We start from the raw sequence: 27,138 nt of genomic DNA on the forward strand, positions 1-27,138 counted from the left end.
CAACGTTTATTGGTCCATTAGTGACCAAGTGACAGTGTGGAAGGTGTGGATATCTATCAAGTAGATCACGTTCTGAGCTGGACAGCAAGCTGCCATGTTTTTTGATCTCTCAAAAGGTAATGATGTGTCTAAAACAACACCCATTCACACAGGTTAAGGTCATGCAGTCGACTTTATGAGGCTAATACAATTCAGGGAGCTGTGTTGGCTCATACAGGAGGTGGCATATGCTGGTCTGGACATTCGTGCTGGGATGAAGGAAGGGAGGCACACTGCTGTTATCTCACTCTGCACAATTAGGCTCATTACCATTATTAATGCCTTGGTGAGGCACCGTATCAAGAGTTAAACATGCTTGCAAAATCAAACCATGAATCAAAATGCCAGGGAAAATCTGGGTCTCACTGCGATCCCCAGTTCATCAGCAGTGATAATGTTTTGCTAAACCATCATCTCATCTGTGAATATTAATGAGGACTCCAAGGGATCTCAGCGCTCATGTCACCTCCCTTCCCCACTGCGCACGTGATAAGCGAGCGCTCCTGATGCCTATCTGAAACACAGCCAAACTAGGGGGACAGACCGGCAAACCACTCAGCTTTCACTTTTGCCATCTTTATTTTCCTTGGTTGCTCTTGAGTTTGAGAGGAGTATGTGACTGTGTTTCAGTATTAGCTGAGAGGTTTGTCAACAAACCGCCATTTTGCATGTAACACCCACACACACACACACCCACACACACAAACACAGATACAAACAGAGAGACAGAAACACACACACACATAAACACAAGAAGATGGTATGCATAAGATTAGAAAGTGCAACACTCTGCATAGCGAGGCCTTTTCTTCCAGGCACTGGAGCGTCCCAGGATGATTAGGAGTAATATCTCTGAAGGGCATCAGGAACGTTTACAGCCCATGTAGCCTTTGAGAATCGATAATGACATGAAGACCCTGGGCAGGTTAATGGTGTGTGAAGAGATTGTTATGTATAAAATCCAGATTGTTACTTCTGGAAATGGTGCATGCATCACATCAGAGTATTGAAGTCTGACTGCTGTGGCTGATCTAAGGCTGGCCTGTGACCCTTGTCGAGATGCACATCAAATAAGCAGAATCAATCACAGACAGTGTTCAGCCATTACAGACCAAATGAGATGACCGGCCCAGTCGGCCCTGTGGGTTAGCTTTGATTTAACAACATATTATAAACACATTGATGACAGTGGCTGATGAGTGTGGATGTGTCCGCAAAGCGCCGTCCCAGGTTCCACAAATCTAAGCAATCAAAACGCTAAAGCATAATGGAGAAAGGGTAAAAGTAGCCTGATATCAGCACCAAGGGGCATCTGGGGGCAATTGCACCCCACTCCTTGGCTAACCAACTGTGGTTTGGTTTGGTTTGGTTACCGGCAGGGGCATTCCCGGCTGATGGGACATGCAACCCCTTGGAGGTGAAATTTATTGGTATGGATTTTGTGCTGCTACTGGTGCATTGAATTAGTGTGACCAAGCAGGCGGGCAGAGGGAAATGGGACTGTTCTGAGAGTGAATTATACGCAGTCACACACTCAATTTACCCCTGCAAACCTAGTTAGGGAGGGAACAGACATGGAGGCGTACACATGCTGTGGTGTAGCACGCATGTACTGTGACATGCACACCTCCAGATACACATGCACTCTCCATTAGTTAACAGGATTAAGGACATTAAATCAAGGAAAAAAAGCATTTTTAAAATCCAATTTTTCATGTGTATAATAGATGGAAATTATATTTCATGACATGAAATCACTATTTTGAAGGGCAAACATGAATGTTAAAAAAAAAAAAAATCCTTGACTCATTTAATGAAACATAAAGAGGAGGGCTCCGGCCTGCAAATTAATCCAGCCATCACTGATTGAAATATAGGTATCCGTTAGTTTGTGTCATTAATTTCCAGTAGGAACAAGTATTCCATATGCATATTAGATCACAGCTCAATGCCAGCCCACCGTATAATTGACCCTATTAAAGCAGCAGCCTCACAGACAGGCAGTAGGGAACTAGGTTGCTAGGCTGTTGTGTTTGCTCTGGATGACTGTGTTGAAGCCTCTTAATGCCAGTTCATATGAAATATTCATCTTCATTTCACAGGCCATGAATCATCAAGGTGTTTCTGCCCCTCCACCCCCATTCCTGTCCTGTGGCGGAGCAGACAGCTGTTTGAAATTAGACACCAGATTGTGTTACTTATACCGCTAGCAGGAGTGATGCTGATCGCTCCCTAACCCAATGAGCAATCTGTTAGCATACTGAATCATGGGAATGTGATCATAGGTGTGCTCATGTAGTATTTAACGTCTGGCCTCCCTCCTAAGCTATGCTAAGAACCACTTGGTAACCTACATACAGTGACATTATTGTAAAGTCTATAACAGGAGATTTGACAATATCTTGCAGAATTTGTAGCAAGTTGTTTTGGTAACCAGTACAGTTAAGAAGCTACTGGAGGCTGGTGATTGGTTCTTTTAGGGAATGGAATGAACACACTAATTAATTAAGCAGATAAAATCAAAATTATTATTCATGCTCACAAACTGTTTTAATTGTTTAAACCAGTTGTAGCTGTTTAGTGCCTCTTGTACCAAAAGCCAATCTTATCTGTTACATTCTGTCTCAGCTGTGTCTGAAATTGATCCTTTAAGCACATTGCTCTTCCTTGAGTACTTCCACATTGCAAACATTGATCAACTACTCTGAATTTGCTTCACTGATTGTACTGACCACTGAGGAATTGTCACCCATTCCTTCAATACTTACTTTGACAATAGATTAGCGTTAGCCAATATTGTGCAAGTACACACAGGATATGATGCCAAATGACAATCCCCAGCAGCTGCCTTGTAAAATCAATCAGAACATAATTTTTGAAGCTCAGAGAGTAGTTCTGAGATGACTAGTGATTCATATTGTAGCCTAGTGTGGACGATGAGCGAAGGCTTTGATAGATGGCCATATTCTTTAAAGCAGGCAGGGAACAGATTGTGATTAATTCTCTAACAGAGTGGTTTGCCGGAAGTTGTAGAAAAAAAAAAAACACTGCAGTTTTTTTCCCCCCTTTCTTCTCGTTAATGGTGTGTGTACGCGACTACGCGCCTTAATGCATCTTTTCATTTTCTGCACACAGAGCTGAGCAGTTGTAATGCAAATTACAAAGTCAGTCACTCTGGCGTTCTTATCGTTTTGGTGATCCTCTCATAATGACGTTTAAAAAGAAAATGAATAACTCTGCCATACTGACACCCAGTTTGCCAACCATTTATTCACAGTAGATGAAATGGATCGAAATGACACGAGCTAATCGAAAATGGATATTAACTATTGAATTGAAGCAGACCTTTCTCAATCTCAACAGTCAATTCTTATAAAGCTCTGTTGGGTTACATGACTCACGTTCAAATCAATCGTCAGCTCTGCTTCTCTTCTCAACATTAACCTCTTACCCTTATTGTCAAAGTACCTGCAAGCTGTGTTTTACGTCTCAATATGTGTTTGCAAAACAGACAGCATTTTGGTATTGGTGAATGTGGTTTGTTTATACTTCAAAAGAAACCATTAGTCAAACAAACAAAGAGCGGTATGTGAGCAGACGTTACTGGCAGAAGCATTAAAATCCACTGCAACTCTCTGCCAGGTTAGTAATTGCTCTTTTTATGGTGGTAATTATTTCCTCTAAGGTGCGCACTGTTGCACATTGCAATTATACATGTGCTGCTATCTCGGTGTGGAAGGGAATGTGGGTGGAGAGATGTGGGGAATATTCTGAATTTTTTTATATTTTGTGTGTTTGCGTGTGTGTGTGTGTGTGGGGGGGGGGGGTACAATGAATAAGAGAAATGGGAGCTGCTGAGATCAGAATTGATGCATTGTTTTTAACAAGCATTATGAAAACAATTGTGTGATGCAGCTGAGTGTTTGATTGGCTCATATGTTAAGTATCAGAAAGGTAGTGTAGGCCAGGTGCTTGATATTAAACCGTGAATCCATAAAAAAGAAAGAAATACCTGCACACTGGAATGATACTTCCTTGGCGTTTAATTGCAGCAGCAACATTTTGACCTCTGACAAAGCGGGTATTTCTTTCTTTTTTATGGATTCATATGTTATATATGCCTATCTACCGTTATGTGCCAATAATACAACCCTGCTAAAAAGGCATTGGACAGGAAAGGCAGCATGTAAGGCACAAGGAGCATGATAAGACCTTAAACGTACTGTTCCTAACTCTGTTTTCTTTGTCCTCCTGTCCTCTCTCAGTCTATTCCTCCTGTGTTGTTGTTTCTCTCTGTTTGCTCCAGACAGAGTGACCTGCAGGAACTTTGGGCCAAGCCGGCGAACGGCATTACACGAACACCTCTCACAGATAAGGTCTCCACTGGGACACGGTGCAGACAGTGTCTCCTGATGTCTCCCAGACGCTATGAGGACATGGGAGCCTCTGAGCAGGGGAACAGAGGGCAGAAATTCATATGGATGATTCTGTAAAATTGCTGCAACAGCAGCACTCCGTGGTTTCAGCTGATCTAAGGAGAAGAACTCCCATTTGCATATTTTTCATTGAAATGTCTATCTGCCCCTCTCTCCCAACCACTGTGGTTGTGTGTGCGCGCAAGTGTGTGTGCGTGCGACTGTCCAAGTGGTTTCCTGTTTTTTCCTTTTTAACGATGAATGACCATATCAAATCTCAGGGACAACAGTTAGAGCAGTCAGGAGCTTGTCTTATCAGTCACTGAGTCCCGTTGGACTGGGAGAGATGTGATAATTGGCCCTTCGTCTATCTGATACGGTATCATAACCTAATTCTGAGAGATACCATCTCCAGGGAAGATCCTTCCTGTCTTCACAGTGCTCCATATCTCCATTCAGCTGAGCTGGAAGCTATATTTATCCTATTTTTCCTGTTAACATTTGGAGAATTTGTAATCATAATTCAACCTGAGATTTGCTGAGCAGCTCCCAATTAACCTGACTCCCCTCTCTCTTTGACCTCATCAGTAATGCCATTAAACTCACACGGTCACCAGGGCCCTGTGCCGTATCACAAGCTGTATGGCAGAGAGACACTGAGAGAGAGAGAGAGAGAGCGAGAGAGAGAGAGAGAGACTAAGAAAACATGGTGGATTTGTGCCTCACTGTTCACATGAGTATACATGTGTGTGTGTGTGTGTGTGCACATGCAGATGCTTGTGTGTATTCTTTGTGTGAGGCAATGCAATTGAGTTGAGCAAGGTCTCCAAGGCAATTCAGCCCTCACTTGACTTTATTCCTTATTGTTATCTGTAGCTAAATTCTGTCCAACCTCTGTCTACCTCTCAGTAGCGACCTCTGTCTCTGTGATCTGTTGCATCTCATTACTGCTTGTGTGTGAGTGAGTGCACATATGTGTGTGCGTGTGTATATGCGAGTACGCGCGCCCTCCGCATGCATGTATGCACGCATGCATGTGTGTCTGTGTATTGGAATGCATTAGCCCGCTCCTCCCAGCGGACTGCCAGTCTAAACTAAACAGCATGATGATGTGCTCTCAGTGTGCTGACACAACCCATTTGGCCAGGAGGAGCTGATCTACACCAGCACCGCTCATTTACAGTTTAGAGGGGAGAGGGGCTGTCTGTGTCCGCCTTGTCCTCTTGTCCTTGTCTGGGTGTGTGTAGCACTGGTGTGTGTGTGAGTGACAGAGAGAGAGAGAGAGAGGTCACAACTCCACTTCATCTGTTGAACATAAGTACACACGTGACGATTCTGCAGCATATGGATTGCTCTTGTATAGGGATTTTCTATCAGATACGTCCCATTTTATGTAAATATTCAACCTGAACTAAGGTTATTTTATTCTTCTATGATATAAATCTTTTGATCACGACAGATAAATAAATACTGTGTTTAGAGGACAAGGAGCAGGACTGAATCTTTTTAAGAGAAATTTGTTATTGTTACAACACATCAGCAAAGCAGTTGTTCATCTGAAAAGCGGCAATGATTGTTAAAGCTGGCACAATAAACTAACTGTGTTTATTTGTGTAATGAGTCATATAAAACACCCAACCAAGCAAACTACAATCTTAATGAGGCAATATCACTTAGGAATCAAGATAAGTGGCCCCAGAACCAAGTTGTGTGCTATTGCGGCATCCTTCCCTCCATATCCCTCCTTTGTGTTAAATGAGCAAGATAAAGCGAGAGATGTAGAGAGATTGAGGGGGAGGGGGGGGGTGAAAGAGAGGGTGTGTGGCTGGCCACTGTTCAATTAGGGAGGAAGCTTATTGTCAGCTTTGGCAAGATAAGATCCAGGTGGAGGAGGCTGTGGCTGTGGGTTTCATATGTGCGGGGAACTAGCCAGCAAACTCCTTCCCAGCACTGCAGCTCAGGGCACTGTGGCATGTTTGTGCCTACATTTTACTATTTAAATCATTTTGAATCAAGAAGGTAGATACATGGAGGGATGAGACAAAAATGGGCTCATATCATTCATGTTGTGAATAGCAATGCAATTCGTAAGCAACTGGACTTATAAAGCAACTTGTGCATATTAAGTAATTTGATGAGAAATGCCAAATTCTGTCAAAATCCCCCCCAAAATGTGACAGATTGATTCACATGTTTACAATAACACCATAGGTGCATCAGGTTGTTTTTCCAACCTGTAGCTCTGTGCCAATATTTCGCTGCATGTTTTCATAGCCTGGATTCAATGTTCCACTAAATTCCCACAGTAGCCATCTTTACTGGGGCTGTGAATGGCACAGGCATCTTTAAAGGCACAGCTGAACAGCCCCCACTTGAGTACAAATGACCAAATCACCACATGACTGCTGCTTCATTGTGTTCATAATTGTAATCCCTTGGACCGATGAAAGGGCGAACTATGTTGGTTAATTAAAACTGCAATCAAATTTACCCCTTAAACTGGCTGCAAAAAGGGACTCCATTCAATTAAATCATGCATCACTTTCCTTTCAATAACATGCAAACAAACAAGTGAGGGGGATGAAATGTGTAAATCCACGTGCTTGTTGATTGCCTTTTACAGCTGGGATTTTTTAATTTGGTAAACAGTGGCTGAGGTGGTGCTTGAGGTGCTGGGGAGGAGAGTCCAGGGAGCAAAGGGGATTAAACACCCTTTTACTGGCCTTCTATTGGCACTTGTCATGCACTTAATTTGATGCTGTAATTAACTTTTGAAATCTCAAGGCATTTCCAGCATGTGTACATGGGATTCTTTGCAGATAATGCAGAGTGGAGGCTGATAGGACTAAGGAGCTGACTGCTGTGGAAAGCATTTCCTGTTTATCTCTTCCCACTACAAGAAAGGGCATGATCCCCGGGCCCTCTGTAGGCCTAATGTTATACATCCCCATTGTGTGTGTGTGTGTGTGTGCGCGCGCGCGTGTGTGTGTGTGTAAGTAATTATATTGATTGAACACCTTGTGTTTCCTCTGTTTCCTTTCATTTGGAGTGTGACTTTGCACAAGAGATGTTGTCCACCTGCTACTTGGTATCTGCCTGCTTGACTGAGAGAATATAAAACAGTCAAGGACTAAAGATGCACATGTTGTATATGCAATCAAGGGTAGGTACTTTCGTACACACACACACACACACACACACACGAACACAAGCATGGAGCAATGCGTGTACACACACACACACACACACACACAAAGGTAAATCAATTCATGCAGAATCCACAAGGATTTAACAGAATGGAGAGCAAGCGACTTTTTCATGGGGGCCAGTCAATCACATGATAATTGCTTTGAAATTAAGTACCTTTTGTACTTGAATACTAATTAACTGATGAAAGAAGATACTCAATAAGTCATTAGCATAAACTTAAAAGAAAATGTTGACCAAATTACTCTTTTGAAAAATGTTAAGTTCTTGTTAATTTCAAAGTGCCAACTACTGAGAGATTGATTGTTTAAATGAAAGTAATCACTTACCATTGACCTTGATTCACAATCATCGTATTTAAATCAAATATTGCCATTTTGCTTATTTAGCTAATTGTAGACGAGATTTGGCTTGGAATCCCCTTAAAGATATGAATGTTGTTTTCCACAGTAAAAAAAATTCAACTTAAAATTAAACAATATAAAGCATTTAAACACATCTGGCTTGAATCTGTATATTTAAAAAAAAGTTTTGGCCCATTATTAGAGTTCCCTTTAATGTTGCAAAAGTACAGTATCGGTATGGTTCGTTTCACATTTCAACCCCCTTCCCCTCTGTCCGTCAGCCCTTTGTTCTGTTGCTGGGCTCGCTGGGTCATGGAAAAGTTCCTGTGTCAGGCTTTCCTCTTTTTGCAGCCCTGTGATAAGAAAACTGTGTGTTCGCTAGACACCCTGCCTCTCTCCCCCTAAGACGCATCGCTTAGAAAAAACATTTAATATCATTTGAATATCAAAATGGCTCTGTAAATCCATGGAAGGGACTCTGTTGAGCTGCTGAGAGATGAGCAAGGGCACAGAGACAGCAAAACAGTGAGATAATGGGTCTTTGATTGTGCGCTTGTGTGTGTGTGTGTGTGTGTGTGTGTGTGTGTGTGTGTGTGTGAGAGAGAGAGAGTCCTGCACAAACCTTGTATATGCAAAAAGGTTTTGAAAGAGAAAATTAATTTTTTAATATACAAGGCTGCTCACTGTGTGTGTTACTGTGTGTGTGTGTGTGTGGGCATGTGAGTGTGTGTTATGTCTTTTATATGACTGTTATGTCCCCTCCTGACACTCTTTGGCCCAGTCATTAACCTGGGATTAGCCTGGCAGAGATGGGGGTCGAGGGTCAGGGAGTAAGTGACTCCCTGCTGCACAGCCTGGTATTTCCAAGCCTGGAATTGAAACTTAATGGTTCCCTCTTATCTTTTTGAAATAAAAATCTCCCTCCAGCTCAAGGGTATTGTGTAAATGTGCGTTTCTAGCACAGTACGTGCATCAATATGTATTAGAGATTTGCCTGAGAGGGTAGTAGATATGTGTTAAAGTTGATTAGCTCATTTTTTAATTTTTGACATTTATTGCTGTTGATGCTCGTATAGAGTCCAGGTGTTTGAGCATGGGCTAGAGAGTTGCACAACGAGCTCAAAGTGTAGAGAGAGTTGCGGACATTAGCGGCTGTGTGGAGATATGAGAGTGGGGGAGAGAGTTTGGCTGAAGCTTCTGAAGGGGGCAGAATTTGTTTTATGAGGGTAATTGATGCTGTGCTGCAGGAGAAGAGGGCAAAGCAGGCATGAAATTGCGCAGGGGATCAGATCCGTATCGGAGCATACGGGAGAGCTGAGGGAGAACAACGGAGCCTGGCAGCCTAGGGGTGGCTGGATTAGGGCGCCGCTCAGCACTGAGGTACAGTTAAGAGCCAATTTTATTCTCTAGCAACCCAATCAATGGAAAAGCCCTGTATCCTATTAGGAGTCAAGTTTAGGGAGAAGAAGCAGAGCTGCAGGAGAACGGCCATGAAGACATTCATATAGCCGTCAGAGCAGACAGGGTGGTGACGGGGAGCAAGACTGGGAATGGAGAGAACGCTGGAATAAAATGGGAAAATACAGAACACAACGAGTTAAAGCGAAAATGAGATATTTTGCTGAAGTAACCCAATACAAGTAAATTCAGAATATGATTTTTTGAAACCATAACAGATAGAGAAAGTGATAACTGGGAATTGGTTGCCAGCCTTCAGGTGATATCCAGCATTAGAGGGTAAGAAAAGTAACATCAGAACAGGGGGTTGGATGGCCATTTTACACTTGAATGACCAACAGATCTCTCATTGTACTGAGGTTTATACCGTGTGAGCACTGAGCGGGGTCATTGGTCCAATTCCCTCTGTGTATTCTTGTAGCGGTGCGATGTTATTGTGTTTGCAGGGAGCACGGAGCTCTGCTTCGACGAATGCATAGAGGGCAGAGCTCATCAGGATTCCTCCGCTGTCTGTCTCTGAATAAGGAGGGGGAATTGGCTGTCAATCCCTAATTAATAAACTCTGCTCCTCTCCCCCCGCTCTGAACGGGGGTGTCTGATCAATAACTATTGTGCGCTGCCTCAGATGGAAGCCATTCAGATTTATCTGCTAATATCCTGGGTGATAGCCAGTGCTAGACTGGAGATGACAGTAGGCTCAAAGCCCATTACCTCCTTATTTACTGTTTTAAATTCTGCTATAGTCACAGCCAGTTGCTGTCTGTAGAGTAACAAATAGGGGAAAATCTCCTCTCTCTTCCTGGGACAAGTCAAGGACGAAACAGAAGGAAAATGTATGAATGTTTCTTCATTCGTGCTCATTTTCTGGGCGAGAATTTGTTTGTAAAAGCCTGACTATGTAGAAACACACATTTCCGTTTCAACATATTTAACATAATATTTGCAAGTTCCAACTGCAGGCCAGTTTTCCATAATATGGAACATGCTATCTATGTCCATATATTATATGGACATAATAGCATATAGATTATTTAGCTGGCTGTCTCTTCTTTTCTGTCGCAACTTGAAATCAATGCCCCATCCCCTCCGAGGATGACATCCCATTTCAAAACAAGCTGGTTAATTTCCAAATCCTCATCCTGTTATAAATCCTGTTGTTCCTTTGTATTCGGCCCATTCAGCAGCAGACAGTATCCTCATCCTGTTCATCTATCTGCCAGGTTTGACAGTAGGACAGATCTTCCTGTTATCCACAGTGATCTACAGTCAGTGAATAGAAAATCAGGCATACTTAGCAAAAGCACAAGCTCAGAAACGGGAAACAAAAGCCTCGCACCTCGGAGCAGTCACGGGTTTCTTAGCACAGTCTGACAACAATGTCTAGTTCGGTGTCAGACTCCTAACCCTAACTGTCTGATCCAGTGTTTATTTGAATTAGAACAAGCCTACCAACACAACTGTTGAGTGTCTTGTCTCTGGTTGAAAAATCTGTCTGTCATCGAAACATCCTATGCACCATGCCACAGTGAAAGCACCATGAAAGTGCTTACACTATGATTTTATTCCTATTTAATAACAACATCGCAGTGATAGTTGTTGTCCTGTGGTTGCACAAACATCTGATTTACACCACGCATTAAATGTCTTTATTAATTCTATTTCTTTAAGTTATGGCCAAACTGAATCCTGTATTACTTCATCAGCGTTATTACATGCACAGCCACAGACAGGAGGTTTCCCCTGAGGCCGGTGTCGCTGCGCTCTGTGGAGAGCCTGTTCATTGTAGCCCAGGCCATGCTTCAGGTGGCCCAGACACAGGCTTTTCGATAAGCACTCTGCCGCAATCATTATTCTTGTTCAAGTCAATGGAGTTGAACTGAATTATCACAGCATCCGAGGTGGGATTTGAGGTGTGCCTTTGTTTATGCTCTATTGCTCAATTTCAGTGGCAAACTTGTTCGCGCCGTCCTGCGGAGGGAGGGAGCTTTTCTGGATGTTATCTCTGCTGATCAGTAGAGGATGATTAGGGAGGCCGGCCCGCGATACGACAGCGTCGGCACACTAATTCAGAGAGCGGAGGCAGGATTGAGGCGCCCGGGAGACGCGTGCTCAGGGACGACATGTTGGTGCCCCCCACAGTCACCTTCCGCTTTGTTGTGGCAATCCTCATCTGAAACTATCTCTGCAGAATCACAGCCTGTTGGGGCCTGTGGATTACTCTGCATCTGCTCACACAGCTTTATAAAGTGACATTAGGGAGAGTGTGTGACGTGTGTGACTTGTAGACGCGACTGCTCTTGTGTGTGTGTGCGTCTGTCTGTGTGTGTGTTTGAGTCCGTCATTGTGTGTTTAATCACTGATTAGATGCCTTTTGATTCTGCTGAGTTATTACAGCTGGCAAAGTGCATATGGTATGTACACAGACATATTTGTTCACTTAGATGTTCTACAGTGGTTCATGAGCACGCGCATCCACGCTGAAACACACACACACGCACACACACACACAGGCCCATTAATCCGCTTTTGATTCAGGTCTTAATCTCCTGTCTGCTACTCCACTGGCAGGTCCCGCCTCCCAGCTTAGTAGTAACAAAGAGGCTTGAGCTTGGTGAGGAGGCTCACATAGGCAGGGCATGCAGTCGTAAAACCTGTACCTCTGTAGTAACCTTTGTGCCCGTGCTCACGTACAGGGAGGCAGGTATTAAAGACAGGCTGCTCAGCCAATCAGCTGCAGGACTGGTGGTTACTTTCAGCCAAATAATAGCAGCAGATCTGCTCACTTAAAGCTGTAATACACTTCTCGCCTGGTCCCTCCTTTCAGTTTATAGGAGGTGAAATTAAGTAATCAGTATTGCTTGTTCCCCATCTCAGGTAGCAAACAGCAAATCGACAAAGATTTGTTAGTTATGGCAAACAAAAACAAAAAAAAACAAAAAATTAGGCTTGTTGCACATTGGAACACACTGTGGTGAGGGAGAGAACCAGAACTTGATGTTATTCCAAAAATTAAAAGCCTGATGTTTACCTACCCACTGATAAACAGGGAGGGATTGCTGAGGCCTGTTTGCTTGTGTGCAGATGTCTTGATTACAGACCCATTAGATTAATTGAGATAAGCTTTACTATGCTGCTCATAGATCCTCAATATCCCCTGCACAAATAATCAGCGCTGAGTGGTTTAGGGTTAAGACAGCATTCTGTAGAGACCAGGGAAAGCAGACAATCCAGCAGCACAGGGACAAAACCAGAGGCGATAGAAGACACCCGCCATAAAAACTGTGGTGCGTCATTTCTATGGCCTCATGGGACCGGCAGACCATGTCCTGGCACTGATAGTTTGACAGATGATACATCACCATCAACTGCAAGATCTATTGCTATGACAATAGGAAAGATGGTATCGTACGGCAGCAATATCCACAATCTGAGAAACACACACACGCATATGCACACACACACGCAAGCTGTAGAACAAATGACAAATTCTCTTCTTTCCCATAAAAATGATGTCTGGGAAAGTACAGATGATATAAAGTTTTGTTTTCACTGTTATAAAAATACAATAAGTCACAGTTTGTATGGCTGATTACTATCATTTTTATTGGTGTACTCTAAAGATTTGCCACTAGATGTCCCACTCTACGGCTTTTGGGACACACATGCATGCACACACATACACACACACACACACACACACACACACACACACACACACACACTCTCACACACACACACACACACACACACTGTCACATGCAGAGTGCACATGGTGTGTTTAATATGACCAGCCTAGCCACTCTCCACATGTGTTGCAGTCTCCTCTGGGAGGACAGGAAAGCATCTGCCTCCCTCTGTCTGTCTAACACATTCCTGGGAAAATAGCCCAAACCAGCAGCTCAGGGGGAGGGAGACTACACACACACACGCACACACACGCGCTTGTACATACTCGTACACACAAACTGAGAGATATATACCTACATGACTGAACTGAAACAGTACAATTATGTGTGAAAACCTGTCTGCATCTGAATTTTCATTTTGTATAATGAGAGACAGGTGTGTTTGAGAGTTAGCGAATGCATTCAAGGTTGCGGATTAAAGCATAACTATATGAGATTGTAGCAGATTTAACAAAATGCGTCTTATCTCTACATGGTGTAAGTGATGTAATAATGATAATGATAACAATAACTACTTATACAACACTTTTCTAAGCAAAGGGATACGGTTCTGACAAATAAAAGGAATAAAACAGTCATATCAACAAACGATCGGCTGTAATAAGGGACGATTTGCGCTGCTGGCTTTATTAGGTGTTCAGCAGGAGCAATAAAAGCCAGGATCTGTGTGTTTGTTGGTTTGTTTGTGTGTAACGCTTTTTGCTCTGCACACTGGGAATTACGGTATGTGGTCTTCAGGCCGTGCAGAGCTCCGAATAAGGGAAATACAGTGTGCACGCGTACACCAGGCAGTACGGTAGAATTCACACAAGCATGAGCATGTGATTTCGTAACTGTAGTGGCTGTAAGTCAATGCATGAATTAAATATTTTGTTCAGCGATTTTTTTTAGTTAACAACACTTTGGTGTTAACAGGTGGAGTTTTTAAAGACAACATAGTTTCACTCCAATCATGCATCTCCCCCCCCCCCCCCTCCTGCACACACACACACACACACACACACACACCACCCCTCCACCCGAGCACCTATAAAGCGCTAGTGCACTTGTTAAACAGTGCATAAACACATTGTTTTCAGCCAGTCTCCAATATGTGAAAAAAGTGGGCGGGGAGCGAGAGCGAATAGTGGTGTGTGTGTGTGATAACGGATCACCCATCTCTACTTGGAGGCGATAACAATTTTCTGATCGCAAAGCTTTTGGTGCTGCTGAAGGCGAAATACCTGCCTTGACACCTCTGATGGAGGTGTGGCCAGAAGTGCAACACGGTTGAAAGTTTCAGCCCATAGAGAGCAGTGCAAACATTATTCCCTACCCATAGAGGTAGATTCAGGACTTAATTCATAAAATGTTGAAATTAAGTACAGGATTAATGCTATTCACCATATAGAAGCCATATAACCATGTGTACAGCTCACAAAACATGATTTAGTGCTGATTCGCTCTTTACAGAACAGAAATACAACATGTAAAAGTTATATTACCATAACAATTCATATTTATCTAAAAAGTAATAATGCTACTGTATTAAAAGCCCATTAAACAGTTCAGCGACTGCTAAGTACACCATCACCGTTCGCAACTCAAGTACAGTGGTATAGCCCGAGTTGGTTAGATGTTGTCATGGAAGGTGATGTGCTGTATTAGAGGCTTTCAGTTTTGGTCCTGCCTCTTGCTTCAGGCCATCTATTTCCCATTACTTACTCTCTCACTCTGTCTCTGGTTGTAAAATGTGCCAGTTTGAGTACAGCTGTGTGTGTTTATGTGTCTGTCAGAGTGTGACTGTGGAGAATAAGCTCCAGACTCTGTGTTATCTATTAATTCCTTCATTAAGCCCTTATCACCAGTTTTAATGCTAATTAAGATGCTCTTTAATGTGACGGCAGGGCGGGTAAGCGCCTATGCGCTTCTCACTCCACGGTGACGAGAGAGGAGGAGCAGACCGCGCTCAGACAGGACCACCCTCTCTCTTTATCAAGCCACTAAAGGCACCACAGGCCTGTCAGGCAGGCTTCTTTAACGCCGACATTGTTTTAATTTGTTCTATATAGTGACACTACTTCACACACTGCAAACTTATTGGAGGCCAATTTGATGTGGGCATGCGGCTGTGGAGCAGCTTGAAGTAACTCCCATTTCAATTTCATTTTAATTCAATTCATTTCAGATCACTTCATTTCATTTGGTTCTCGTAACAATATCATTACCACCAAGCACTTAACAATGAGCCCCCAGGCTTCCCGAGCCCCTGATTCAAGCCTCGCCGGAGGGTGGAACAAAAGTCAACCTTTAAACTGAGAGATGAGTTGAAAATCCTTGTGAGGGGCAGATTTCACATGCTGCTCTGCCTGGTGTAGGACGCATGAAGGTCATGGCTTCATCCGCCATATTTGCTTTCTCTCAAGAGAGACTGTTGCTAATTCTGACACTCCAACAATATTGTATTGACAGCAAGGGATGAAATTTATTATTTTTTGAGAGCTAAAAGATGATTATAGATAGACAGACAGACAGTCAGGTGGCAACATAAGCAAATGAGTAGATAGACAGACAGACAGGCAGGCAGACAGACGGCTTCTGTGCACCTACTGTATGGAGTAAGATGAAACTTTTGCAAACACACTCAGGGTCACAATGAAGACTTTTGTGTGAATTATAATTAGCTAGCATTGACAGATCTGCAATATGCAGAGTAAGCAGATGGCTCATGGACAGTGAGGAGAGGCGGGAGGGAGGGAAGGGGTGGGGTGGGGTGGTGGTGGTGGTGGGAGGGGGGGTGAACTACAAGTATCTCTGTGTTATAGCAGCTGGCTGCCAACTCTGGGATGGTGTATGTCAGCAAAGAAATAGAGAGAGAAAAGGAGAGACAGAGCGAGAAAAGGGAGAGACAGAGATAGAGAGAGCAGAAAAAAGAGACAGGCAGCGAGAGGAATGGGGGAGGGGACAAGAGGATTGAGGAGGAGGAGCTGTGGTATTATATTATGGAGGTAAATTGAGTGAATCATCGGTGGAAATTTGAAGCGATAGGGTGAGATTGTGTTACTGCTGCACTGGTGTGCCATGCTGTTGTCTACCTGTGGCCTAAAATGCTCTGGATTGACCCTGCCAGGAAAACCATAAACAAGAATGGATCCTAATAATGGCTTCCCCTACATACTTCAGCATGTCACTCCCCTTCCTCTCCCTACTCCTCTCTCTGTGTGGCACTGATGTCTCCTTCCTCCCCTCTATTTTCCACCGTCTATCCCTCTCAATCCCAACTTTGATGTATGCATGAGGGAGGATTTCCTGAAGACCAAAGAGGCCATTACCCAGGGGCCATTAGGCCTCTAGTAGAGCATGGCAATGAGTGCTGAGTCTCGTCCCGTTTTCCCATGCAACCACTTCTCTATGGGGGATTTCTCAGGGACTGATACAATCTAGCCTTGAATGTATATAGTTTCCCCAGCTATACTTTAATACAATAGCACTGTCTGTGCGCCTCATAGCATTTGATATAGTGTTTTTTTTTTCTTTTTTTTTTCTTATATGTTGCACGTATGGAGGTTGTGTCATTAATTGGTAGTGTTGTTCTTTCATGCAGACTAAGAGCGGGGGGGGGGAGTGAGTCATCATCATCAGGATGAAACGCTCTGACATTTGAGCATGAAAGTCCCAGCATGCCTTGCGGCCCAACAGTGCTGGGGCTGCGTGTGTTTTACAGTAAAGGAGGTAAACAGAACACTGTGGTCTGAATGAGATTTATTTTTTTGTAGATATCAGCAAAAGCATTAAGGTCATGTGAATTATAGACAAATAAGATAGCAGAACAAATAATACGGGATGATGGGGTATTCTAATAATTAGGTTAACAATGAGGGCTGCGTGTTATTTAGATGGGGATCTCCCTTTCCTGATGACTGGATGAAACTGAATGGGACGATAAGCTGTGAGGTGAGCAGATAGCAGGCATTCAACCTGAAAGGGACACGGAGGGATGATAACCTTGATTGCTCTGCCTATCTCTTCAATACAATCCCTCCTCAGGACAAGGACAGGATGCACAGCCGCTTCTCTGCTGTAGTTAAAAGAAATGCCCTTTAAGAAACTGTATGGTGAATGAGTAACAGCAGATCATGCCCCTGTGCTTACTGAGAGCACTTGAGAGCATCATTGAAGTTTGCTGAGAGCGTGGGGGACTCTCTCTCAAGGGCAGCAGGCTCCATCTTCTGTGGTGAATGTGCCACAGACGTCCTCTCTAATCAGAAATATAAAATCTTACCATTCAGCATGCTGACTAGACTGGGTTTTACAGAGTGTGAAACCTTACTTTTCTGTCCAGCGTAGCAGAACAGCAGCATGCAGGCTGCGGCAAGAGACAGAGAGGGGGAGGAAGTTAAGGACGGAGAGAAAGATGGATAAGGAGGGAAAGAGAGATAAGCGACTGGTGTGTGTGTGTGTGTGTGTGTGTGTGTGGGGTGCGCCTGTACTGGTGACTTCCCCCAGGCCCGGAGACAGGGGAAACAAGGAGTGATTAATTCTGCTCTGACCTATTTGGCCTCATGTCTGGGGGAGCAGCCCCCCGAAAGGGCTGGGAGTCCGACGCAGAATAGCAAGGCCCGTTTCCTTCCGCTCCACTCCCCGGATCAATAGCAGATTGGCAGGTGAATCCTTTTCGGGAGAAATGGCACGTCCAATGAGAGAGACCCGGAGCGGCAGAGACCCGCCCAGCGTCTGCCTCTCTCAGCCTCAGAAGGATCAGTGGAGCTTGAGGTCATTGATCTGTGTGTTTTCACTGAGCGGATCCCTTAGCCGGCCTGATCGATCAGCTCTAATAAAGAGTGGATTCTCTATAAGCATCTCGGCGTGTACAATAGGATCCAGGCCCTGGGGTGACAATCACCTCTTCTGTCTCCCACTCTTCTGCCCATCCACCACCACTACACACACACAAACAGATGAATTTAATTTACATTTAAGGTACTGGTGTGAGAAAGTGTGACAAGGCCATACATCAGGAAATATTGCTTAAATTGGTTGTCAATCTTCTCTTGGTCCAAGCAATTGCAGAACACCCGCAGGCTATCCATCCAGTGAGACATCTCTCTTCCCCTTGATGTTTGTTTGTATAGATAAAAACCCTCTGCTCCTGACAGCTCTCTCTCTCTGTGCGAAGTAGAGCTGCATATCTGTGTATTAACTCTAAATTATATTGGTTCTGAATGGTACTTGCATGTATTTTTCTTTCCCTAGGCCCCATGAGCCAGGTAAATTAAGATAACTTTACCCAACCTATGTTTGAAAAGGAAAAGAGAAAATCGGGGGTGGCTGTGAGTCAGCAGAAATGTTTAGTGTGAGTCAGCCAAACACATCAGTCTACCGGCATCTGTTTGTTGTTATCATTAACGTCATGATGGGAAATATGGTGAGGTAAATTAATCGAGAGTATCAATTAAGGTGTTTTTTTTTCCATAGGGAATAATAAATCAACATACCACTTTCCCCTGCTACTCTGACACTGATTTGTTTAGAGGGGAGGGAGGGGAGGGGAGGGAGAGGGAAGGGGGGGTTGGGGGGGGGGCTGGTCAATATGTCTCAGAAACAAGTAGCTCTGAGATAAAACCCAGAGCTACTTTTGTTTTGTTTTTTTCTCGTTTCCCAGGGAACAAGCCCAGGTATTTGTTCAGACTGAAGGATGCATAAGCAGCGGTCCGTTGCTGCAGCTCCTCATACCTGCCATCAGGTGAGTTTTTCCTCTCCTGCTGAGGTCTGCGCCCCGCAGCGTGTCCTCTCTACCAGAACAGCCCCGTCTTCCTGTCGCTGCAGTGACAGAAATGCTGTGCAGCAACCCTGCCGGGTGCCGTGTGTCTCTGTAGGAGAGGAGAGCACCTGCGTGTCCCCTATGCTGACTGACTGGACCAAGGACAGCAGAGCCAGAAGACCAGCGTTGTCTCTCCATGCCCAGCAGCTGAGTTGAGAGATGTAAGGCCCGCCCAGGAACAGCCGAAGGGAAACCTGCAGCCTGGAGCACTGTTACTCCTGGAGCAGAGTTTCCTTTGGCTGTCTTCTGAAAGGCCTGAGTTTCTCATGTTCGAGACAGATGAGGCACACATGTAAAAAAAAACTGTAATTGTGTTTTGTTGGGTTTTGTATATTCTCTGTGGCATGGACATGGTTGAGAGTGTATTTTTTGTGCAAACGTGTCGCACCTACTGTGCCCTGGAGTTGAGATAGGAAGATCAGAGAACAAACAGCAGAGCAGGAGAAGGTAACAAGACAGGTAGATACACACACACACACACACACACACACACCTGCAGCTGATAAAGTGAGATACTCAGTTCACCTGAGGGTAACTTCATGCTGAATTAGATGTACTCTGGTTTTTCGGAGCATCTCCCCTCCTTTATCTACCATTAAAATAAACAGTGATTTGAATTATGTCCAGAGGAAAACTTTGCCAAAATATAGCCTATTAACAAGCTTATGATTACAAAAAGGCTTCCAGTTGTGAGAAACAAGGATGAAACAAGGATGAATGCCCTGCCCCCTCTGTAAGGTTACACTTCAGACTCTATAAAGCCCTCCATCTAAATAGCTGGTGACATCACGGAACAACAACGTGGGTTTCTGTAGTAGATAAATTAGGTTATTAATTCTCCTTGCCATCATTTAAATGTTCGGCCATTGGACCAGACGCGCTAATAAGTAGAACAAATGTAGTTGGAGAGCAGCCCCAAGGTGATTGCTGAATGTTTACACTCCAGTTAATTCAATCCTCCCTTCTAGAGTCATGCCTCTAATTACCAAAATAAAGCCTTGATTTCTGCTCATAATCTGAGTTTGGGGAGGACACAGCATGGAGAATGGACAGGAGGAGGAGGTGGCCTGATGCGCGCCCCCGTCTGTCGCACAGGAATATTTGAAAGGGAGGAAGAAGCGCTTGTGCTCACAGCTGCGTCAAGTGCCGCAGATAACCGGAGTAATACCGGAGGTTGGGCGGCTTCGCCTTCAAAATAAAAGCGTCAAACCTGTCAAGGGGGGAAGAGAGGGGCGGGATAAACGACTAAAGTGCTGTATGAAACAACAAAAATCGTATCAAAATACCATTGTAGTGCCAGCCTTTAAAAAAATACTTTTTCAGAATAGTAGCCATCCATCCAAGTTGTGATTGAGTCACCTACTGTTTATGGCATCCTACATAAATGGCATCTTGCATAGGCCTGAACAGATTATATCCCCTGGAAAGGATTTATGGGGGAAAAAACAACAGATGTATTTAATTTCCATTACGCTTTATGTACCACTTTGATAGCCTACTGTCTATTACTAAAGAAATGTTGCAACACGTTCGTCAATAAGGGTTTTATTTTGAAAGTCATGACCGGAACACCTTTTTCGTTGTTGTGACCAGCTTGACACTGGTCGGATTGTTACATTGGAGAGAGTGGGAGAGAAAAGGAGCAAATGTGCGCGGCGGCGGAGCGGGAGGGAGGAGAGCGAGTGCGCAAATAAGGCACCAAGGCACATCAGCAGCAGCAGCGGCGGCGGCAGCAGCAGCGGCGCCAGTGCACCCGAGAGCCTCCTGATCATATCGCCTGTGTCTTGAGCTGCAAACCCTCTGTACATCTCAGATTGAGATTTCACAGCCAGCTGAAGTCTCCAGAAGCCTTCGCCACCATCACTCCCCCCACCTCATACTTTCTCCGGAGCTCGGCTCGGTTATTCTTAGCTCAGCTGCGAGAGACTGTCCTTCCGGTCCCTCTCTTATTTATCCCAGTTTCTTGAATATTTAATGGAAAATGGCGATCTGCACTCAGTCGTACGGTATCTTCTGTCTCTTCTCAATCCAAACTGTCCTTATCATATGCGTCTCCACGCCGACAACCGGGACCCACCTCTTCCCCCAGCACTACACGTAAGTACCCTACAGCATTTGGGGATAAACCGGGGTACAGAGCGCAGAAGTAGGACAGGTGGCCCCGACAATCCGAACCAGCGCTGTTTATCAAGGTGCGATAGGAGCTGCTGTCCCTGCTGTTCAAACACAAACGCAGCTTCCGTCTCCGATGCCCGAGCAACGTTATGAATCTATCCGCTCTCATGTGTGTTGTTGTTCTGGGTTATGGCATCTTTATGCTTGTCCCTCCAGTGCCTTATCCTTATGGAAATAGGGCTTCCCGGAGCACGCGAAGGTGTCATTGGCGAATAACCCGACCAAGCGACAATTGATTAGCTTATATGTGGGGATAAAAAACAAAATAATAGTCGTGTTATTTTGTTGTCATTGCATGGCGAGTATATCCCATTTACGCATGATGGATAGCTGGACTAGAGGCCAAACAAGGCTACTCTGAAAGTCTTAAACTGGCCAATCCAAACGCACCGTGAAAATAGCCGTATCCAACATATATAGCAGCCTAGACTACGCTGATGTTTTTATTTGGACAATAACAGAGTCAAAACTAACTTGTTCATTTAGCAGGAGCGTCAATGCACTAAACCTTAAGGTATGACAAAGTCCCTGCATCTAATGCCTATCATTTCCCATCAAAACTCCAAACCCGCTGATATGGACACATTTTTCAGGGACAAGTGGAGAAATTACAGATGACTGACGAAATATTATTATATGGTTTATAAATAGATTACTGCACATTTTTGTTTGTTCTTTACTCTCCTTTACAATGATAAAAAAAAAACTGCAAGATCAAATTTAGACTCACTTGCACCTTGCCATGTCCAAGTGACGCCCATGCATAGCAAACTGAGATCCGTACAGATCTCTCGTTATGCCTTTTCATGTGTTAGACGAAGAAAATAAAACTCTTGCTTGACTCTTCTCTAGTTACATGTCTTGGAAATTGTTTTGCACCTATATAAGCTATAGACAATGTTTTGGGAATTAAAAACAATTCCCAAGTTTAATATCAATGCTTTAAAAACAGTTGTCTTCTCTTCTGTATAGCCGAATTTCTGATAGTTTAAGCATAGAAGCAGCACAGATTTAGACTGAAACAAATGTACAGTGTCTAGGCCTATATCTGTTTCTATATCAGTTTACCACCTATGCGTCGTAAAATAATTAAGTAGAGGATTAGGTAAACCAAGGCGAATACATTTGTTAGTAGACTGCAGGATACCTCACTTGTGCGACATTATTTTTCAAATAGCCTATGCAAGAATGATCATTTTGAAAATGAAAGTTATGTCATTTTAAGCAGCACGCCCAGATTTTACAGTCCAGCGGTATAAATCAACATCCTGAGCATTTGAATCTTTATTTGTGACCGATGAAAAGTCAGAGTGCAACAGTTATTCACTGAACTATCGCTTCAAATGTTATGCTGCCCTATTTATGGTGATCATGACGCGATGATCTGATGTGGACATGATGCAGCCTGTAGTGTGGTTAAGATGATTAGTCAGTGGGGTTCATAGAAATGACAGGATTCAAAACGATTCCTCCCTGATGTGTCGAGAGGATCTCTGAAATTCGGGGCTGATCTTCATGATGGGGAAGGTCACTTTCAAAATAAAATCAGTTTGGTTATATTAGAATTGCTTAAAACTACTAAACATTATTAATTTGATTACTTACGCTTGGGAAAGAGAAGTAACCTGGTTATTTTCTCGTACTGTTGGATTACTTTGCCTCCAAATTCATATGGACATTGCATTCCTATTTACTTTAATTTGAATTTAATAATCTACAGTCAAAGTTAACCTTTATTTCAATAGGTGCTTGTGTCTATAATCTTAAAAACAATATCTCTTCTCCTCCAAATATTTTTCCACCAGGTACACCTGTTATCTGCATTACAATTACTTTAATTTGTAACTGTAATGGATTACAGTTACCATTGTTTGTAATAAGATTAGGCTACTGTAATCCCTGTAAATACCTATTATTCTCCAAGCTTGCCAATATCCCCATATAAACTAGGTTATACTCAGCCGTCTCTTGGGTTTCAAAAACTGGGTTTGTGTCACCCACATCAGTGTGCTATTTGCCAGAATTTGCCAGTTGCCTAATTAAAGTGTATAGGGACCTGCTATAGCCATGCTGCAGACATATAGGCCCAACACACACACACACACACACACACACACGTCGCAACTTGTGTGTGTTGGAGGTCCAAGTGCCTATAGAGGAAATGTGTCTATAAGTAAGGTCAGTAAGACAATAAATCTTCTAATTTATTTTGACAGCAATGCCAAGGTAATATACCGCTCCTTCAATTTAGCTGACATGTCCACTCTCTCACCTGCCACCTAGCAGCCTGGTCAGATTGTTATATAGGTAGTGTTGTGTGCGTGTGTATATGTGTGTGTGGGTGTGTGGGGAGGTGTTTCTCAAATTGCTGTAGTCCTCCCATTTGTTGAAATTTTTGAAATGAATCATGTGGAGAAAACTTGTTCCAATCACTGGAATCTAAATGGACGGATGCACAATCTTCTCAAGGTAAATCATCATCACTTACCTCCGTCCATACGAAACTCAGAGCAATTTCCCCCAAATTTCCACATTTCCACACATATGAAAATAGTCCAACTTTGGCCCCGAAAGCTATTTCAGCGTTCCACTTGGAATGAGGAGATGCAGCGCAGCAGAATGAACATAGTGATGATGTCTTACCGACACACAGGGCACCCATTCAAACGAATTTCATCGCATTTTCTGCTTTCCCATAATTTTTGGCCAACGTAAATCACAATGCCTGGAAAAATACATCAAAAACCTCCAGGACCAAACAGCAACATTTTAATACTACATCAAACTACAAAGAATCAGAGAGTATCAGTGTTTGTCTTTCATGTATTGTAGAATGAACAACTTTTCTCTCTTTTTTTTTTTTTTTTAAGAGAGACAACGTTCCTCTCTGCTTGAGTGATTTGTTTTTACTCACACATGGGCAAAGCAGAGTGATAGAGACAGGGATCGCAATGCAGAGAGTCTCCTGCATTGAGCTGCAGGCCTCACAGGGGGGTCGATGCATGGATTTTGCCGTTCGATTCCCTTACGAACGTCTCCAGTGATCTCAGCATCTGTCTAGTTGATAGTGGATGGAGAGTTCTGCATATTTAGGGTTGTTATTTAGGAGAAAAATACAGTTTTTCCACAATGATTTTGAGTTAGTCCTGTTACTACATGCATATCTGTGGAATAACTAAGTAAGTAAGTAAAGCTTTATTTATATAGCACTTATTTACTGTTACAAAGTGCTTCACATAGAAAAGTGGCAGAAGCAAAAACAGTAAAAGCAAGTTAAAATAAACATATTTAAACAAAATGGACATAAAAGCAAAGATAAAACTTTAGAGAGGCTATAGCCTATAAAAATGCAGAAAATACAAACACAAACGAACAAACATATTGAAACAAATATTCCTCTATGAGAATCACTGCCTCAGAATGGGGCCATCATACCACTGTTAAAGGTTTAACAAGCCTGTTTGTCAATGCAGCTTTATATGAATGATGCAGGTTAATTGTGGTAAGGCTGCATGCTCGACTTCTTGTTGCTATCATTTGTCCATGAACATCTCTGCATATTTAAGTATTGACTGTGTTCAGTGATGCTGACGCTGATATTGTGCTATTTAATTTAATGCAATTGATTTAATACAAGAACTTAAGAAGCAGGAGTGACAAGGCTAGTGTGTGTTTGTTGCTCATATTTACTATATATCTAAGGCATAATATAGAACATTCCTAATTCCTACTGTGTGTGTGTGTGTGTGTGTGTGTGTGTTTACTGTACACTAGTCAAGTTGCGTAAGAAGTCTGCCTGGCTTGGGGACAGAGGTATTGTCCCTCACTGTTAGCATCACTGCTTTCTGCTACACTCCGGTCTCACTGTAAGCCTGTTTCCATTTCATAGCGAGGTGACCTTTCCACAGTCAGCGGCCTCTCTTCGGCGCTCCTGCTTTGCACAATCCTTTTGGAGGCCCTCTTGCTTACCCTTAATCTTGTCCCTATAAACACAGTCAGTGCGCACACTGCACAGGCGCGTTGCTCTGCTGCTGATGAAGCCCCGCTCCGACTAAATGCTCGGTGATTATGGCGTGCGCTGTCACTTCTTGGCAGACTTGTGCAATTTAATAAAACTGTCTTCACTCTTGTCTTCTGAACAAATCTGACATTTAAAGATGACATTTGTCTCTGTCATCATATTAAAAGACAAATGACTCTGTTGTGTTGTGCTGGTGATGCTAGTGATTAGCTATCTGCTGGCTGCTGAAAGGGAAAGGTTGGCGTCGAGTCAGTGGCTGGCTCACAAAAACATGACAGAATTTACTCGTCTGATTTGAGCCATGGCTTTTCCTAACAGTTTATTCCGTCAGTATTTTTCTTTGGCTGTGCCTGTTGAGTGTTGAGCGTGAATCCAGGTTTGTAGGTTGGTCCCTGCTGCTCCTTTAAAAGGATCTAGTGAACATCTTGATCCATTAAGTCATTTGTTGCTTGGTGGGAGATATACAGCGATGAGCTCCAGCCGTTTGATCTCTTAATTCCAAACTTGGCTCCGTCTAACGGAGATCAGCTCCTGCTTATAGTGCACTTCTGTCAGACCTGAGCTGTTTTATTACAGAGCTGCTGATCCCAGCCGAGCCAAGACAGGCGCGCTCACTCCCAGTCCGGCCAGGGCCAGCCAGATATATGCGAGATGTGATGGGTGAAGAAGGTGCTGATGACTAACGCTGACATTAGGAGAGATAGGACTGGGACTAGATAAGGCTCTGTGGCCAGAAAGGGGGAGAGTGCGGCAGTTTGATAAAAGAGACAGACAGACAGACAGAGAGGTAGACATACTCTCTATCTCACTGTCTCTCACAGTCACATGCACACACACACACACCAAGACAGACAAATGCTTGTTGTGCAGACATGTTCAGTTAATAATGTCGAGTGATGCAGATTGAAGATGTCTAATTTTGTTTTGCAGAATGATGCACTGGGCCGGGCGCATTGAGAAGGAGCTGGAAAAGGTTCTGCAGCACGTCACCGGAACACAGCAGATGAGATCGGTAAGTTGACGTTCCTCATCTTCCTCAAAGTAGCATTATGCATTACTAATCAGTAAGATTTCAGTGGGCAAGAGTGTACAACGCAAGGTACCAATCTATGGCTAGCAAAACACCCACATCTGGTGTGTGTGTGGTGTGTGGTATGTGGATGTGTGTGTGTTTGTGTGTGTGTACTGCAAAAAATGTCCATCATTAAATGACATACAGTCTATTAATGAATCTTGTTTTCCTTTAAACAAGTGGAAAAAAAGAGATACTTTTATTTCTTTCCAATACAAATCAGCTTGTTTCAAGAATTTTCTTCAAGTGACACTTTTCGATACTGGTGGAGTGCTCTGCCTTATTCTGCCTTGTTTCAAAATACTGACCCTTGTTTCTTGAAAATTCTTGTGAAACAAGAGTCTTCATGTGAAAAGACATGAGAAACAAGTGGAATTATCTCACCACATTGGCAGAAGTTTTCAGATGATTTAAGAAATATAAGATTTTAAGATTGAATATAAGACTAAATGACTTGTTAAGATGGACATTTTTTGCATTAAGTGGTGTGTGTGTATGTGCACGTGCGTGTGTGTGTCACACGTACGTGTCTTATGGTAGAGCAGATGGTTGAGCAGAGTGTGATTGACAGTGTTTCACCACATTTCTACTGTGTGCGCATGTTCGCTGTGCTTCCAGGGTTTGTAATGCACCCTGAGATAAATGCTTCATTATTGCTGTATGGGTGAGTGTGACTCAGTCAGCCAGTATGGTGCCTGTGGCGCCTTTAATGCTAGCAGTAACCATGGTTAGTGTGATGGCCGTTGGTATGGTGGTGACATTGATGGGTCCTGTAGAGGACAGGGATAGAGCTGGTTTAAGGGTTCATGAGGGCAGGAGGCTCTCTGCTGTGCTGCTTGTTGGTTGCTGTTGGTCGGTCATGGTGAGGCAGAGGCTGGAAGATGAAGACATGGAGACTTTCATCACCTATCTGTTGAAAAC

The 27,138-nt window shown here is 43.5% G+C and overlaps 1 protein-coding gene across 1 annotated transcript in view; it reads left to right on the forward strand.

Moving 5' to 3' along the window:
• Window positions 1–20,930: 20,930 nt before the first annotated feature.
• cacna2d2a (calcium channel, voltage-dependent, alpha 2/delta subunit 2a) overlaps window positions 20,931–27,138 on the forward strand; it is a 129,701-nt gene continuing 123,493 nt past the window's right edge. The window contains exons 1-2 of the mRNA XM_071895165.2: window positions 20,931–21,046; window positions 26,076–26,157. Coding sequence (XP_071751266.1) covers window positions 20,931–21,046; window positions 26,076–26,157 — 198 coding nt within the window. The remainder of the gene's footprint in view (window positions 21,047–26,075; window positions 26,158–27,138) is intronic.

This window comes from Centroberyx gerrardi, chromosome 5 (assembly GCF_048128805.1).
Source record: "Centroberyx gerrardi isolate f3 chromosome 5, fCenGer3.hap1.cur.20231027, whole genome shotgun sequence".
NCBI lineage: Eukaryota > Metazoa > Chordata > Actinopteri > Beryciformes > Berycidae > Centroberyx > Centroberyx gerrardi.